At 35.1% G+C, this 18,794-nt stretch overlaps 1 protein-coding gene across 2 annotated transcripts; it reads right to left on the bottom strand.

The window, feature by feature from the left end:
* Positions 1–903: 903 nt before the first annotated feature.
* On the bottom strand, positions 904–8,026 carry LOC25497848 (RNA pseudouridine synthase 3, mitochondrial). Of its 2 annotated transcripts, none has more exons than XM_024771528.2 (10): positions 7,868–8,026; positions 7,342–7,668; positions 5,532–5,603; positions 5,210–5,368; positions 5,032–5,079; positions 4,865–4,945; positions 3,584–3,700; positions 3,351–3,452; positions 3,068–3,226; positions 904–1,425 (listed from the first exon to the last, which is right to left on the bottom strand). In XM_024771528.2, the coding sequence occupies exons 2-10, from the start codon at positions 7,666–7,668 to the stop codon at positions 1,051–1,053; spliced, it is 1,440 nt and encodes a 479-aa protein (XP_024627296.2). In that variant the 5' UTR covers positions 7,868–8,026; the 3' UTR covers positions 904–1,050. The 2 variants fall into 2 exon arrangements, with proteins under 2 accessions (XP_024627296.2, XP_024627295.2); XM_024771527.2 differs by having other exon boundaries at positions 7,342–7,766; positions 7,868–8,025.
* Between the last annotated feature and the right edge of the window lie 10,768 nt (positions 8,027–18,794).

Raw genomic sequence — 18,794 nt, 5'->3', positions numbered from 1 at the left:
GGCCAAACCCAAAACCCAAACCATATAGGGTACTCCGGTTTGGGTGAGGTAAAATGTCCATCCGTTAAACTATTGGGCCGGTTTGGGTAAACCCACTAATTTCCGAGTTGGGTTGGGTTGGGTAGTGGGTTACTCGAATTAATTTTTGCTTCTTTTTTTTGTAGTATTAAACCAAATGACAAGTCACCATAATTTTTTCATAAAAATAACTCAAAAATTTAAAGACATTGCATAACATAAAATTGCATTAGAATAAAAATACTCAAAAAGCGCAACATCTTAAATTAGCTAGAGTCTTGGCAAAAGAAAACAACAAATGTTCAAGAGACAAATTGCAACAACCAAGTCAAAATAAACCAAAACCATGTCTCATCAAATACAAAAAAGAGCCCAAAACATAACAAGAAAAAGAGTCTTGATGTCATCATTAACATTCCCCACAATTCAAAAGAGTCATGACTTCATCGTTTATATTCTCCATCTCCACCAATGGGTTTTTGGGTTTGGGTCCGGTTTTACCCGGAACCCATTTTATTTTATGGATATATCAATTTTTAAAACCACATGCACCCATTTACCCGACCCAACCCAACCCGTTTTTTTGGTTTTCTTTGGGTGGGTTTGACCGGGTTTTCCGGGTTGACCCAACCCATGTACACCCCTAGTCAAAACCTTTAAATCCATGTTTTTTCTGTGCTCAAAAATGCCATTTAAATTCAAATGGGTCAAACAATTTTGAAAATAAGTCCTACAAACAAATTAGTCCTACGAATGAGCAAATAAAAAAGAATTTATATCTATATTTCTATATATAAAAGGTGACATGACTTTTGGTTGATTTGTTATCTTCTAATTAGAACACAAAACACTCTCAACTATCTTCCCTTACGGTACTACATGGCCTCATAAAAATTGGAATATTATTGTTAATTTTGTTCAGATTATTTTATCACATCACATTGCAATGATTTCCTTCCATTTATATTACTGCCATCATCTTAATAATATTAGTTGACATATATGTCTTTCTCCACAAGTTGGTAGTTTTTCTCAAACTAAATATGATGACATAAGATTCCAACTAATTCTCATATGATTAGGCATTGTTGCGACAAAGCGAAGAATATCAGGCTGCAGGCTAAGTGAAGGGTGAAGTTCTTCTGAACTCTTTCCTAAAACATGAAGAAACTTAGCAATGTTGGGGAGTACCAGTTCTCTGCAGTTTAGATGCAATAGAGGCACCTTAGATAAAACACTTCCCTTCTGAACATCTAGGCCTTCTGGTCTCCGCAACTTGTATGGTTTTCCAGTTGTTGGCTCCATATCGACTCGCGCCATTTGTTTCCATCGGCTGTGCACCAACCAGCCATATTTATAGTCACCGACTATCGGCGTTCCAAGTGCTTCAGCGCAATGGACACGTAGCTGGTAAAAAAGGAGCAGAAATCACGTTAAGTTAGGAACGGGTTGCTTTAACTCAGCAAAATCACTTATATATATTAAGGACAAAACTTAGTTATAGTGCCTACAGTATAACTGTCAAAAAAATGTAGTATAACTGTCACTAACAATTTTTACGGTGTGAAAAGCTACTTCAAAAAAATGGTCTCTTTGTGATTTTGTTGAAGCTTCTGAGTGTAGCTTTTGTCAAAATCACAGTGGCACATTGTTATTCTGCCAAACTCACCGCTAATCTCAAGAGCCACTTGAGAGTGGCGATTTTTTTTTTTTTTTTTTTACTAAGGACAAGACATGCAGTTAACAGATAGCTGAGAATAATATAGGTAATACATAAAGCCTGAATCAATCCAATACTTTCTTCCCAATAATAAACAACTTTGGAGTTTTCCCCCTTAGTAAATTAGAAAGGGAATAGAATTTCAATTAACCGGGGCATATTAATAATACTAAAAGATATATAGTAAAAGTAGATATGAAAATTTTAAATAAAACTTCAAATAGAAGACCCAACAGCCATGGCCTCATGAAAAGGCCAATTTGGATAACTCAAGGCTTATGAAAGCTTCTCAATTCTGATATATAGTACTTGATTTGAACTTCCAAAAAAACTCTTATAAGTTTATAAATGAATATGGAGAAGCAAATGAGAGATTAGAAATTATAAAAATGTTTAGATGCAGAAGTTTATTTTAACTTTGCAAGAAACTAAAATTAGAAGAGACTATTAGTGTTTGGCCAACTACTTTTTGGGCTTCTCTTCTACTTTCAAGGAGAGGTTGGACCGAATATTTTTCCTTAAAAGCCTAAAAAAAGTATCATAGCTTTAGAAAAGAAAAGTAGCTTGAGCCGCGGCGACCGGCATGTGGGATTATTATTAGCCATATAACTAGCTCAAAACCAACATGTACCAGTTTTTCTAGTCATTGGGCAACGCCCCTGTAGTTAATGAAACTCCGTCTGGCATGACACTGATAGACAAAGCAAGAAAGGGATAAAGGAGACATCTTTTAGATATTGTTAAGAATTATAGGATTAGGGAGTAATTGTAAGAGCTCATTTAGGCTTATGATATGTCATAGAATGTTTTCAACTTATTCATTAAACTCCCCAAAATAGCTTATAGAAATGACTTACGCAAAATGTATGCAGAGCTTACCCCCACCCCTTCAACTATAGAATCCACTTAAGATGAGTTTTATATCATAAGCACTTAAATTAAATTCACATGAATGCCCCCTTATAGCAAGGAAGGAAAATGGTGGATGAAGGTAAAAACGAAGAGCATAATTGATAGGATTGTATATGTTACACCAACATAGTTTTTTGGCAGATTGAAATTTAGATTAGGGTAAGTCTTGCCACAAAGCAAGGCTAGGAAAAGCACAAACCTCAATGAGAATTTATAGTGGGATGAGGATTACATATTACCTAACAACAACTTTCCTAGAATAGAACCCTTCTAGTGATTCCACAGCATACTCTAATGATAATCTAAGATAAGTTTAAGTCCTAACTATATTCAAACAGGTATGAAAAGCATGCATAATTCCTTTTTTTACCAGTACAGTTCATTTGAATAGTGAATTTATAGCAGCATCCAAGATACCTGATGCTTCCGGTAAGTTAGTGGACGCAGCTCAATCCACGAACATCCATTTATCATTGGACCAAGCACCCGATACTCAGTTACAGCCTCTTGGTGAGGCTCTATACTCGAATGGTGAGCTAACATTACCCTCTCCGTCTTCCCATCATTCATAAGCACCTGACATAGGATCGCATATATAAACACAATCAATAACACATTGGAAGATAGTGATGACATTAAGCATGTTACAAACTATCATTGGATGTAAACACAAAAACTAAACAAGAGAAAGAGCACAAACCTTAGAAAGAGGAGCATGAATTACACCTTCCTTCTCCTTGGGAGTCCCTATGACCAACGCCCAATATCTTTGATGTGTTGCTTCACATGCATCATTCCAAGCCTAAAAAAGGCCAGGGAGAGTTAAAGTTCAAATGGAAAAATAAAATTGTTGTTGAAAGACTGGATACTGCATTCACAAGCTAAATGATGTGTATGAAAACAGCAGTTAAATACTTCGTGTAGAAAAGGCACCTTACAAGAAGATTTTGCATTGTTTGTGTTACTGAATAACCATTGAAGGTGAGATACACTATCTTTTGTTCTCCCCATTAAAAGGATGCCACTAGTCTCTCTGTCAAGACGGTGGACCTGAAAAAACCAACATAAGAATTGATTTGATAGGACCCAAATTGACAAAGAACTTTTGTATCTGATATTTTAAGACTAAGATAGCAAACATTGGAGCTAGCTCCTTACAAGATGGAGGATAAGTAAATATGAAAGCAGAAATTCCCTTGATTGAGAGAGAGCCAATTTGTTATCTGTCTTCTTAGTTGAACCTTTGATACCCAATTGATAATGTCTCAAATGCCTCTCCAAGTCAGTTACGCCCTCTAATTCACGAACCATTTCCCTTAATCCCTTTTTGCCACATGTCCAATCTGTTACTCGCCCTCTTTTTCCCAAACTCCAAATCCTATTGTACCCCGTTCCTCAATTAATTCATCTCCTACTACAGACCTGTTTAATGGCCCTATGCCCCTATAATGTGTAGTCTTGTATTTTAAATACGCGGTAAGCACCAACCATTTCTATAGCACTTTCACAGTCCAAAATAAGATTGAGAGGCAGATTGAAAAAAACAAACAAAATAAAACCAATTGTCATTTTTGTAATTATTATTTATTACTGAAAAATGACATAAAACAATGATTCCTCAATCCAAACAAGGTGTATGCCCAAGCCCACAAACAATACAACTAATAATCAAATTACTCTTCCAATATGTTAATTTTTATAAATTTGAAGAATTTTTTTTTATAGAGATCAATTTATGCACAAGGGTAATTTACCATAACAACCAAAGACTTTTCCTAGTAAGTAAGGTAACCTTCATAAATAAAATGGTGCCTTTATGTTTGGCTACATTGATCTCCGGACCATTACACTTTTCCATAGTTTAGAAGTATGACTCATGAGTTAAAGGCTATATGCCATATGCAGTCATCACATTTCTTGTATTTCCCAAGTTCTTATTCTTATAAATAATTTTTTTCTCCTCCACTCATCTAGCATTTTCTTAGATCTCACCATTTTATTAAACAAATTTGAGAGCCAAGTTATCTCTCTCTCTCCTAGACATTCCAAAAATTTACCAGACTTAATCTTTTATCATTTAGTTAAAATGGAAGTGTCAGCAAACCTATATGAGCAGATATTCATATGGTGCATGATGATTCATTTAGCTGCAAATGTAAACCAAATTGTTTGCATATAATAGCAATGTCAATGATGTATAAAAGAGTAGTTTACCAGTTTAGGACCCTCGTCATAATCATAGGACAGTGCTGCAGCTGCCAATGCATCCATGCTATTATGAACTGGAAGATTCCCCTAACAAGATCATCAGCAGGAAATCAATATCCCAGAGCAAACTCCAACTCAGTGAATTTCTAGAAATGTGAAAAAGACATTCAGACCTTAACCGGCAATTTCGGAGGTTTATTCAGAACAATAATTGCGAAGTCCTGAATAGGCAACAAATACAAGATATTTAAATGCAATTGAACGACAAGAGAAGTAACAAAATCTTATAAAAAAAATGCCAACAGAAAACTGTCAAATGGAAATAAATGCGGTGTAAGATGACAGACATACCTTGTACATCACAAGCCTTTGTAGATACTTGATTTCATCAGCATTTGGATATAGGGTTCCACTTGGTATAGCATCGTATCTTCTGGAAATCCTAGTTTCAGCAATTGATACTGGGACATGAACTCTGGACCCGGGTTTCATCACGTCATTGGGTTTAATCTGTAGTTACGCTGCATAGTTATAGTATTATTAAACCTAAAACAAATCATAAGCAATTGACATATATTTATTGTTAAACACGTACACATACAAAGACAGATTACAAAGCAAAGTTTGTCACATGAAATGGCAAGCTATAAGGATAGATGTAAACATGAAATACCTTTCGCATAGGTTTCAGCAGCTCTTTATTCTGAATGAAAGAGTCACCAGCAATCAGGTCTTCCATTTGCACCTATAATAGGATATCATCAACAAAGTATTTAAGTATATTTTCAGCTACTTACTGTATCTATAGGGAATCAGATCCTCTCCATTTCCATTTCCACTAGAAATGGAGATCTCAATTTCTTTCTATTTTCATTAGACACGTGGCGTTAAAATATTTGAAGGGTCGAGATTCAATTATTATTTTATTTTTATTATTTTTTGATGAAAAAACTGAAAACCATTCAGGTTCAGCAACAACACCGCCGTCTTCAGTACAGAACGCCGCCGTGCACTGTGCCGTGTTTTACGTTGCCGACCACACCTCGTCCTTCCGTCACAGCACCGCCAAAACATCTCAACCGTCCGTCAGAGCGCCGCCACATTGTGTCAACCGTTGCAGCAAGGAAAGAAATTGAAGAAAAATCTAATGAATTCAATGGCAACGGAGGGTGAATGGGGTAGTGACCACTAGTTTGTTCTTCCTTCCATTGTCGTTATTGAGAATTCCCGTTTCGAGATTGGCCTTTTAACAATGAACGACCATGACTAGGAAGTGGAATGAGGAGGGAACAGATAAGGAGACGGACGCTGACGACGCGGCATACCAACTCCTTCTTATGCAGAACAGATTCGCCGAAGGATGAGCAAGCTGGCAACTACACCGAAAACTGACATTGGCGAGACAGCAGGGATGAAATGTTGCAGAATTTGAACCGTTTTCAGTTTTTTTATTAAAAATTAATAGTAATTGAATCTCAACCCTTCAAACATTTTAAAGCCACGTGTCTAATGGAAATAGAAAGAAATTGAGATTTCCATTTCTAGTGGAAATGGAGAGGATCTGTTTCCTATCTATAGTTGGCCGTAATACATGATATAAAAATTAATTGACAAAGAAAATGCCAGTGTTGTCAATTGCAGATAGAGGAAGATAGCAGATTGTTATAATACTTCTACAAAATAGTGCTATAGCGCCACTATAGCCGCAATTTGACAAAATTTTGTACTAAATAGCGTACCGCCGAGCAGTAGAGGTTTTTCCAAACTCCGGAACGCTATAGCGGTATAGAGCCGCAGCAGCTGCTATTTAACAACACTGGAAAATGTAGATCCTACTATCTTATTCCAACTTGCAAAGCATGCAGAACTTTTTAAGCATTTCTCTCATAGTGAGTACTAAGGCAATCAACCACCAGATCAGAGCCACCTTACCTCTAAATTACCACTTATTATTATTTTGATATTTTAGAGATGTAAGCACCTAGGTAGGTGGTTGCAATTGAATGTAACCCCATTGGCGTTTACTAGTATGCTTACTGTGACTTTCTACATCCCTCAAGGTCATGTTGATTAACCTCTTATCAATTCTAATAGCATGTTATTTGAATAACTTGACAACTTTTGCAACACATTTTAAATGCCTAACGTGGTTCAAATATATAGTTAATTCCATTCAATAGATAGTTAATAGATATACTAGATGTCAAAACTCATTTTACCATCAACGTAACTTCATTAACCACAAATTCGGAAGTGATTAACCACAATAGTCAAGCATTCAAATCTAAATGTAATTGAACACCTGAAAATTAATTAACCACGTCCAAATTTGCAGGTAATGAACTTACACTAGTGGTTAACGAGTTTCGACTGAATGTAATTAACCTAATATTTGAATTGCATTACCCACTCCAACAGTCACCGCAAATATTGTCTAAATTTGATTGTACAAAAATCATTTATCAAAAACAGTAGATACTTACTAGACCCTCCCTGAAATGTGACTCAATGACAGAACTGGGCACGCCCTTAAAGTAATACTTAATCCAGTTGACAGCAGTAACACGATCACGCTCTCCAGGTGCACTGGTTGAGTTCTTGCCAGGCAACGGGTGAGAAGGAAAAGGCGGCAACGATAACAGTTGTCTAGGTTTGGGACCATCTTTGGGAACATCCAAGCGAGCAATGTTGTTAGAAACTCTGATTACTTTATCAACTGAAACAGGCCTCGGGGGACGAACTCTAGAGTAGTACCTTACTAAGGATGACAGCCATGAGCAGCCATTGTTATTGCTCATCCGTTTCAACATCTGTCGAATAGTTTTCGTATAAGTTATAAGTTGTTTTCATAAACTCTTCCAAATAGTCTCGTAGATAAGCTGAAGCATAAGCAATTTTCTAACAATTTCTGAAACATAAGCCATTTTCTAACGATAAGCATTTCTTCAACCCATTAACAAAGAAACATCAAAATTGGAGAAGGAAGGAGAAACGAATGGATAAACTTACCTGAAACGAGGTAAGAGAGAGAGACGACAGGTGAAGAGAAAGATACGAATGAGAGAGAACGGCGGCGACTGGAAGAGTGAAGGCAGCGATGGATGGGAAACGGCGTACAACACAACGAAGTGAATTGTTAGGTTTTACGTTCTGTTCATGCTTCAAAAGCAAAATAATTATTTGATTTTTTTTTTTTTTTTGCTTTCAGTTTTGGGTATTCAAATTTATAATTACATTTTATTTTTTTTAAATGTTAACCCGGGTATGTTAAGGGCTTTAAATGAACTTTTTTGTGTAATCAATGCATTGAAAATTGAAAATTTTAATATTTTTAAAGAATAATTTATGAGACATTTGTTAACAAGATCTTTTTTTTACAAGATAATCACATTTCTAATTTATTGACTTTTTTATTTAGAACATTTAATTTTACTTTAAATAATTAAATAGATGGACATTCGTATAATATTATTTTATCCACATCAACACTGCCACATAAGCATAAATGTGTTCAAATATAGTTAGGGGTAAAATCCTAAAACTTATAAAATAGGGGGTTAAATATCCAAATTTTAAAATAAGAAGTAAAATTCAATTTGAGTTAAAATAGGAGTGTAAAACTGCATTTAAGTCAATTAATACTCCCTCCGTCCCAAATTGTATGTCACTTTAGAAAAAATATTTGTCTCAAATTATACGTCGCTTTACAATACCAATGAAAAATTATGTTACTTTTTCTATTATATCCTTAACCATTTGTTACTCTCTTCTTTCAATTCCTTCATTTATCTTTCCCATATCATTTATTGAGGACAATTTTGTAAAACAACTCATAATATCTTTTTCCTACACAATATTAATTACATTTCTTAATATGTGTGAAATGCCCAAAACGTCGTATACAATTTGGGACGGAGGAAGTAATAAGTAAATTTAATAAATAAAGTTTGTAACATTGAAATTGATTATTTGTAAAAAAAAAAAAAAACATTGAAATTGATTATTGTAATACATACTCTGAGTATATGACGATTATAAACCTGAACAAATAATTTGATTAAAATAAAGTCTTAAATTGTGTTTTCATTAAATTTTAAGAAATGATAGACATTTGGTGACCAAAGGGTAGCTAACTTCGATAGTTATAAAAGTGTTGCTATAATTCACTTGATTGGTGTAATACTGAGAGTAAAATGATTATATATTCCATTAACAAATAACTTGATTAAAATAAACTTTTAAATCAAGTCCTAATCCAACTAAAAGAAAGATGAAACCTTTGTTGTACAAAACTATAATTAACTCGGTAAGTAAGAAAAAACTAACTATAGTTTGTTTGATTAGTGTAATAGTTAAATAAGCATGATTATATATATAATGAACATATAACTTTATTAGAATAAATTTTTAAATTGAGTTTTCATCCATTTTAAAGACAAGACCTGCAGAGAGGAGCGTCAGACCGATTTAAACCATCTCTTAGAAGATCGAGCTCTTGATCTTCATCCGGAAACCAGTGAAAAACCCTAAAGATGAAGCTTAAGTTTTAAAAAAGTTTTTCAAAAAGTTGTAGCTTTTAAAAAAGGGAAAGCAATATCTTATCTCTTTTTAATGAATCGTACTAACATCTTACGAGTATAAATAAAGAATTGTTGTTTCCCAGTTTTGTTTGCAATGTTTCTTATTCTCAAGACGACGAAACTCCTAGCGAGAGCCATATGCTCGAGTTTAGATGGAGGAGATAAAGACCCGCTCTTAAATCAGCCTCGTCCATAAACGGTTAGGATATAATGGAGCGGCCAAAGAAATCAAACCTTCTAAGTCAACCACGTTGTTAAACGGTTAGGCTAAAATGAACATTCAAAGAAATCAAACATCTTAAGTCGACAATGTTCTTAGGTAGCTAGGCTATGATGGAGTTGTCAAATAAATCAAACCTCCTAACTTGATCTCTTTCTTAAACAGGCTATAATGGAGCGGTAAAAGAAACCAAACCTCTTAAGTTGACCCCGTTCTTAAACGGATAGGCTATAATGAAGAGGGAAATGAAGACAATTGACCCCCCCACCCCACCCCATTGCGGGGGGCGGGGGGTTAACACACCCGCCCCCACCCCCGTTTCACGGTACCCAGCCCCGCCCCCAAACCCAGTGGGGATAGAAACTTTAACCCCAGACCTGCCCCCAACGGGGACGGGTTTCCCAGCCCCGCCCCCACCCCCATCCGCAAAAAGTGTAAAAAAAACAAAAACAGTAAACTTGTTTACAGAATTCAGTGGCAAACCAAACCTATTTCAGTAGATTAAAGTTACACATCACTAATGAAACTTAAATTTTCAAGAATATACATACATGACATAATAGTAAAGAAAATCAATCTATCTTACAAAACACAACTCAGCTCAATAGTTAGTGATTGTTATTCAATCAAATCACATAAATAAACTTTTTATTTCAATCTTTTTCTGATATAAATCGAAAGAATGAAAACTCAATTTAATTTCTCATAATTTTTTCACAGTACAATACTCTTTATTTCACTGTAATAGAAGCAATATTTTGGGCAAGAATTGAATAGTAAGAAAATTTGAAGATCATATGCATTTAAATGAAAATGTGATTTAAATCATATGTAGTGGAAAAGAAGGAAACAATATGACACTGTTGGAACACTAGTTGAATCTAGTGAGAAAATTGGATAAGAAAAACACAATGTAAGAAAAACATGCTATGGAGCAATCCAAGCAATTTCAAGAACTTAAAAATCAAACTGGATTTTTGAATGACTCTCTTGTCAAGCTTACATCTAAAGTGGACTCCATTGCTACTCACACTAGAATGCTAGAAACTCAAATTTCTCAAGTAGCCCAACAAGTAGCTACTTCCTCTCAAACCCCCGAAGTCTTTCCAAGTCAAACTGAAGCCAACCCCAAAGGCCTTATAAATGCTATTCAACTTAGGGACGGTAAGCAGTTAGAGGACCCCATTATGAAAACTAAGACAATTGAGGGTGAGATAGAGAGTGAAAAGCAACAAGGTGAGAAAGTCATAGGATAGAATGATAAGCCAATCGTTTCACCACCTTATAAACTCAAAATCCATGTCCCACAAAGGCTTGCTAAGCCTAACCTCATAGTGATTGAGAGTTTTTCCACCCCTTGTGTGATTGAGAGTGAAACCATTGAGAAAGCTATGTGTGATTTGGGAGAGAATCTCAGGTTGATGCCACTATCCCTTTGGGAACGATTGGGTATTGGGTAGAGAAACCTTCTAATCGTCAAGCTAATGACTCTAAAAGAGCGCTTCGTGGGAGGCAACCCACGCGTTTAATTGCTTTTATTTTGTTTGTTTTGTGTTGTTTTAATTTGTTTTGTAGGTATTTGTCCAAATATGATGCGAAAAAGTGAAGAAAAAAAAAATTGAAGTCATTGACCAGAAACCCACCAAAAAAAAAAAATCTTCCCTCTTTTTTCCAGAGAGTTGGCACGGCCGTGCCAACCCATCAGCCGAAAAAAAAATACATTTTTTTTTCTTCCCGTATTCAAATCAAATAACCTCTTTCATCCTTCTTCCATAATTCTCTCCAAACCTCACCAACATTCATCCACGCACACCTAAACCAAGCTAAGGTCAAAGGCGTCAAAAAGGAAAGGTGAGGATATTGAAGCCTCTGGAAGAGGTGCAAGCAAGAAGCAATCAACAGCCCGCAATCATGGGATCCAATTCAATGATTCCGAGCAAAGAAATAGGTATAATTCTCTAATCTCTAGTATTATCTCTCCTTGCAGGTACCCTGATGTTAATGCTTTGGATAGACTAGAAATAGATGAACATGTGATTAGGCTGTTGAATAAATTCACAATCCTATGCTTTGGTACCTTCACACGGTTATGGCTTGCACCATATGGGGTAGAAAAGAGGTAGGAATGATGAGGACTGTTGAGTTGTTTATGTTGTAGGCTATGCTTTATAACCACCATGTTAACATTTGCTATTATTTGATTTATTATCTTGTTTCAATTGCTAAAAAGAAACCAGAAATAAAGGTGATATAGTGGTAGGTGGAATCATCACTTTCATTGTTAGAAAAATTAAGGTAAATGTGAACAAAGGGATAAATATGATTGAGGGAGACTGTGCTCGCGATTTTCGAATATCAAACCATTAATTGATTTGAATCGTCAATCTTTGAACTCTCGATTTTTATTCGTGGGAAGGGAAAAAATGAATGAAAACCCTTAAGACTTTGGATTCGGGGGTTGGTTACGCGAAGGGAAGATGCTAGCACCCTAAGCGTCTATGGTATCCCATAGGAATCTCTTACCTAGATTATCTTGTGCTAAATTCATTTGATTACTTGAAAAATTATTACCTAAAAATCTAAGTGAAAGAATGGAGGGAGAAGAAGTATGTTTTTGGTTATTTTTATTTGATTTGGAAGGATAAAAATCCTATGCCTACATACCCTTAAAGAAAAGGGATCAAAACCAATGTAGTTCACCTAAAAAGTTTCTTTTTGGTGGGTTGGTTGATTTTAACAATTTAAAAAAAAAGGTTTTAAGAAGAGATTAGAGGCCTCAAGGCATGAGAGAAAAATAAGATGAGGTTGGTCAAATTTTAATTACAAGAAAATCAAGTCTAATATGAATATTAATTCAATTAAGCATTTGATTAAGAAAATAAAAGGAAAAAAACACTTGGGTTACAAACCAAGGTTTATTAAGAAAATAATTTTTTGAAGTTTTGCATATTTGATTTTTTTGGTAAAAAGATTTTTCTAAACTAGCGTAATGATGCAACATAACAAGAAATAAAAGTGGAGTGTCGGTGCATGTGTTATTACATAAATTCCTAGATACATTCTATGGTCTCAAGAGAAATATAATAGCAAGAAATAAAAATACGCAAAAATAAATTACATCCATTTCCTAATTATACACACTAAATCAATGATGGCAAGAATTAAATATGCATGCAACAGTTATAAGTAAGCATAAAATAAATTGAGTATGAAATAAATCGCAATTAATAATAAACAAGCAAATATCAAGAGAAAAATAACGAAAATAAGCAATTAAAAACAATTTTTAAGGCTAGAAAGTTTAAAAGGAGGAAAATAAATTTTTAACATAAAAATAGACATTAAAATAACAAAAACGATATAAAGCATATGAAAAAAATAGTGGAGAAACAAAATGGCTCAGTTAGGATGAATCTGGACCACTTGATGAATCAGGAGGTCCAGATTCAATCACTGTATCAACTCATCACAGCCGCAGGATCTAAGATCTAACGGTTTAAAAAAAACAGCACAAAAGCAGAGAAATAACACAGGAAACACAGTGACCGTCAGATCAACGATCTGACGGTTCAAACAGAAAATAAACCATATTTCACACAGGAGAACACACACATGATTCCAGATCAAAACACGGAGTAGCCATCAGATCCTAGAACAATCCAGATCTGATGGCATAAAAACAACGGAGAATGGTGAACATTACGGTGGCGCGCGCATGGCATCAGGGGGATATATATATATATATATATATATATATATATATATATATATAGCAATTTCACACACAAAACACACATAACTTAATTTACTTCTCTCTCTAAAAAAACTTATAACACAAAAATGCTATCCCCTCTCTCTATAAAAGTTTCCGTCGGAGAAGAAGGAGGAAGGTGGTCCGACGCGGCGGCCGGCCGGTTTCCGGCAGCGGAGCCACCGCGTCGGAGAACTAAACTTTATTTTTTTTTATTTTTTTTTTGACAATCCTCTTCTCTTTCTCCTTCTAAACACGATTTTGAAGTTATTTTTTAAAAAGGGTAGAGAGATTTAGGCTAGATCTAAGATTGAAGATTCGAATTATTTTTGAAACAACAAACAAAAACAAAGATAAAAAAACAAACGTGAAAGAAGCTTCTATTACCTTATCTCTTAGTCGGATTCAAGCTTAGATACCTCAAACTTGTTGTTCCAGTTCCGTTTGCTCCGATTCACGCACTGTTTCTTTCTTCTCCGTGGATTCGAGCTTGTTTTTACTTGCTCGGTTTCCGCGCCGGTTCGGTTTGTTGGTGATAGTATTGAAATTGTTTCATGGATTTGGTTTTGTGATTCTGGAAATTTGTTTATGAGTTGTTGGTGATGAACTTCACGTGTTCATCTTTTAATTTTTTTTTATCTTTTGGTGTTGATTGTATACGTTGGAAAGAGAAATGGAAATTAGGGTTTGCAAGGGTGATTGAGCGGCTGCCAATGATTGATTTCTCTGTGAAAGTTTGTGCGGCCTCCTCTTTTCTGTTTTGCAGGTTTGATTTTATAGCATTAGGGTTGAAGAGAAAAAGGAAACCAGTTGCAGAAACAGCAACCGTGTACTGGATTTGGAAACAAAAATTTGACCCTATGAATCTGGCTATTTGCCCTGAATATGAGGCGTATGAAAAAAATATTTTTTGGACCCTTGCTGGGATTTTTCGGGCTTATTGACATTATAGCACAAAAACAGAAAATAAACTATTAAATATATAGAAAGAGTAACTAATTTTAAAATCAAAACTAAAATTAAAACTAATAAAAGATGGAAATTAAATACTGAAATAAAAAGAAAATAAAGAGAAAAGAGGGTCTGACTCGGAATAAAAAATGAGGTACTTTAAAGTAACCTCTCTGCCGAAATTTCGTCTGAAACGACGAAAATTCCCGACTTTAAAAATACGAATAAAATGGGCAAGAATAGAGAAAAGTGGTCAAAATTTGGGGTATGACAGAAACTACTACCTAGACTTAGATACCCTCACTACCATGTTTTTATTAGAACCCATAGCCCTTCTCACAATTACCAATATGAGTGGAGAGTCAATAATGATAATTTCTTGATTATTCTACCTAATTCAGATATTACTAAGCTGAAGGTGGTAGAAAACTTGGTTTATGTTGGCACTAACCCACAGGTACACAATGATGGTGATGATGGTGGTGATGAAGAGGAGGTAGGTGCAAACTTGCACCATTAACAAGTAGCCGGTGGAAACTATAATGATGAACGGTGGGCATGGATGCAAACCAAAGTTCAAAGAACATGCACCGAGCAACAAAGACAAGGTGTTGAAATGATCGGGCTAAGAAACGATGTCCTAAGGGGCACTCAAATAAATGCATAAAACAATCAAATGTTCTGATACATGATGCAACACCTTCACCTCCAAGGTCTACCTTTTGGACTTCAATAAAATTGTGAGCTCTCCTCTTCCTCTACTCTTCTCTACTTCTCTTCTTTCTTCATCATCTTCTTCTTTTTCTTCTTCTTCTTCTTCTTCTTCTTCTTCTTCTTTTAAATCATTGAGGACAATGCTTCTCCTAAGTGTGGGGGGAGCCTAATAAAGTGTCTTGAGTCGTAGTGTTTCCAAACTCCCTTGAACTTTATTCTTTTGTTTTGTTTTATTGTGAAAGGCATAGTTAAGTAGCTTATTTTTATTGAAAAGTATCATGACATAAATTTTTATTGTCTCCTCTTAATTGGTTATTTCTTGTACATGAAAGTAGACTCTTGTGTTTTAAGTTTTCTTGATATACCCACATCTTGTTTTAAAGTGACTAAATTCTCCAATGAGAAAAACACAAGTTGCTTCCCTTGAGTAAGTGTATGAATAAGTATTTTAACGAAATGTGTTCTAGTTTTAGTGGTACGTTGACCTTTAAAAATTCTCAAAGTAAAAGTAGTATAAGTTAGTATAAGGGGGTTTATAAAAAGCAAAATAGCCAAATTGATTTCAAGGTTGCATTATTGAATCTAGATTGGGGAAGGGGGTAGGCCCTCCGACTTCCTACGTGAAGATGATGTTATCTTGAGAAACTTTAAAAAACATCATTGAATCTAGATTGGGGAAGGGGGTAGGTGTAACGCCCACTTTTGTTAATTGTTCATTTAATCGAGTTTAGGCGATTATATTATATTTATATAATATATGCATGATTTTGGTATGATTTGAATGATTTACGACTATATTGATGGTTTGGTTGATATTGTGATAAGTTATGAGTTTTGGAAGATTTGATAAGATTAAGGGATTTATTTTATTGTTAAATAAAATAAAGATTTGAAAATAAAATAAAATATTTAGTTGAGGGCTGTTTTGATATTTTAGATAGTTTTGGGGGAGAAAGTGAGATAAGATAAGTAAACAAGAAGAGATATAAAAGAGTTAGACTTAGTTTTAGAAAAACATTGTTACGTACGTTTTTGGAGAAAAAGGGAGAAAAAGCCAAGAGAAGAGAAACCAAGAGGGAGAGCTGCGATTTTCTGCAAATTAAGGTAAGGGTGAGACTAATAACTCTGTATTGTTAATTGAATGTAATTCTGATGATTAGTTAGTAAGAAATAGGATTGAATTGGAGAAAACGAAAACTAGGTCAAATCCCTAAAATTGATGATTAAACGGTAGGAATTGATTAAATTGGTGTAGAAAGTGTTCCTGGACCTTAGATAATGTTTAGGACAAACTTTGGAATCAATACTAGGCTTAGAACCATGTGAATCGTCGGATTTTTGTGAAAATAGGAAGCCTGGCCGTAGCGACATTCATCGCTCGCCACGGCGAGCTATGAACCTCGCCTCGCGAGTGATGATCTTCATCGATCGCCACGCGAGCCTTTCCTTTCGCCTCGCGAGTTCTTTTGGTATTGCTCGCCATAGCGAGCAACCTTACTCGCCATAGCGAGCTAAGGCAGAGAGCATGTTGGATTTTGTAATTTCGACTGTTTAGTTGGACCTTGAGTGCCTTTGAGTGCCTGAACATACCTAGTAATGAATAGGGATGAATGTAGGACAAGATTGAACCCAGAACAGCATTAGTTTGGAACTTGTCTTGTACTCGCCATGGCGGGTAAGAATTCTCGCCTCGCGAGCACTTCCAGGTTGGAGTGTCTTGAGTGTTTGTGCGATCTGTGTCGCACGTTTGGATCAAGAGTGAACCCCCTTATGGTAATTGAGACCAATGATGACGTTTAATGCAGCCTGTAAAGCTGTTTAAGATATGTTGATATTAATTGAGCATGAGTTAATGTAATAAACATTATGTAAGATATAATGAAATGTTATGATGCTATTGAATTGCAATTTATATATTGATATCTCTCTGTTGTTGTGTGTCTATATATATGATGAAATGATGACGTTTAGCTCCAAATTATTGGATGCATGTTGATATGTTGATTACGGTGATTTGTTCATAAGAGTCCATGCATTAGCATTCATTGAGCTTAGTCCTCACCACGATTTATTAGGAGCTTTGTCCTCCGCACGTTTAAAGTATATTAATACTTATGATGACGATTGGTACCACATGCATATAAGGAGTCTAAGAGCATTGTCACATTGTCATGTCTATAATGCTATGTTGTTGATGACGATTGAATATGTGAATACGTGATACTTGTTTATTGAATATGCAAAGTTGTCTATGATTGATGATGTGATTACGTGATAATTGTTTATCAAATATGCAAAGTTACTTAAGATTGATTATGATGTTAGTGTTAATTATGATTCGAATTACTTTGATTAACATTATTTTGTTATGAAATCTCACCCCTTCTGCTTGAAAATGTTGCCCTTCGTATGGGTAACTTGCAGGTGATCGTGCTTAGTGTGCAGTTTCCGTCGTGAGTGGCCTTGCCTTCACTGTGTCGTCTAGGTCGCTCTGATACGTAACGGGATGGGGCTATATGTTATGCATGCTTCGTTCTATTACGTGAATAATATGCTATTGTGATATTGAACTAACTCTTTTGAGATTATTTTGATGGGGCCTGCGTGCCAAAACGTTTTATGACTATGATATAAATTCCGCTGCAGTGATTAAGATATTTGGTTAAATTATTATTTTACTGTTTTGGATTATGTTATATGTGATATCCCGTTGTTTATGATGTTTACTCTGATAAATGATTTAAGAAATTTGTATATTGGGAAAACGGGGTGTTACAGTAGGCCCTCCGACTTCCTACGTGAAGATGATGTTTTAAGGGGCACCATTGAATCTAGATTGGGGAAGAGGGTAGGCCCTCCGACTTCCTACGTGAAGGTGTTGTTTCCTTAAATAAAGTATGTTAAAATGTGCAAATGGCAAAGATCAAAAAAATCGCAAACACTCCCAACTCTCTTATACGAAATGAAGAAAGAGTTTTTCTTGGTTGATTTAGTACTATGATTTGAACATGTTTCCTCATAATATATATCTTATACAGGAGCAAGAAAATAGTTGGACTACACACACACACACATTCACTTGAAACTTGATTGTTGGGTGGAATAAAGATTACAAGAAATGCTTGAGTTTGTGATTAGTGTACGCTTGAAATTAAAGCCCTTGAGGAGACATGTGTTTTAATTAAATTGTCATATGATAATATTGTTTATGCTACCATGTTTATGCCTTTTGCTTGAGGACAAGCAAAGATTCAAGTATGGGGGAGTTTGATGAGTCATTTATTATCTATTTTAATATATTATTTAGTTTCGTTTTAATTAGATTTAAGTTTATTTTATATTAATATTATTTCCTTTTTGAACTATTTTACTATAATTGCATATTGTTATATTTCAGGAACGAATATTTGATGGATTGAGTCTTGGAGCAAAATAAAGGGGTTTTGGAGCTGATTTGGTACGAAAATACGAAGATTCGGAGACAAAAATATATCTCCCTCAAGTCATAAACTTGGCACGGCCCGTGCTAGGCTTAGCACGGCCATGCCACACTCTAGAACTACTTTTGCTGCTTTTGCTTAGATTTTAAGCTACTCTGTTTTAGTTTACTTGTGGAACATTCTAGTGATTGCTTAGATTTTAAGTCGAATGTAAACTATAAATAGAGTAGCTAGCCATCACAAATATTCATCTTTTGTTCTCGGAAATAATAAGTGACAA

This window comes from Medicago truncatula, chromosome 7 (genome assembly GCF_003473485.1).
Source record: "Medicago truncatula cultivar Jemalong A17 chromosome 7, MtrunA17r5.0-ANR, whole genome shotgun sequence".
Classification (NCBI taxonomy): Eukaryota; Viridiplantae; Streptophyta; class Magnoliopsida; order Fabales; family Fabaceae; genus Medicago; species Medicago truncatula.
The sequence above is the reverse complement of the archived record's forward strand: the minus strand, read 5'-3'. Positions and strand labels throughout refer to the sequence as shown.

What these genes read in the sequence shown, in the direction of transcription:
- LOC25497848 (XM_024771528.2), bottom strand. Translation starts at nt 7,668, where the DNA reads ATGTTGAAACGGATGAGCAATAACAATGGCTGCTCATGGCTGTCATCC. An exon ending in AAAGGCTTGTGATGTACAAG is followed by an intron (nt 5,080 to 5,209) that starts GTATGTCTGTCA and finishes TTGCCTATTCAG; the next exon opens with GACTTCGCAATTATTGTTCT. An exon ending in TAACTTACCGGAAGCATCAG is followed by an intron (nt 1,426 to 3,067) that starts GTATCTTGGATG and finishes CTTTTTTACCAG; the next exon opens with CTACGTGTCCATTGCGCTGA.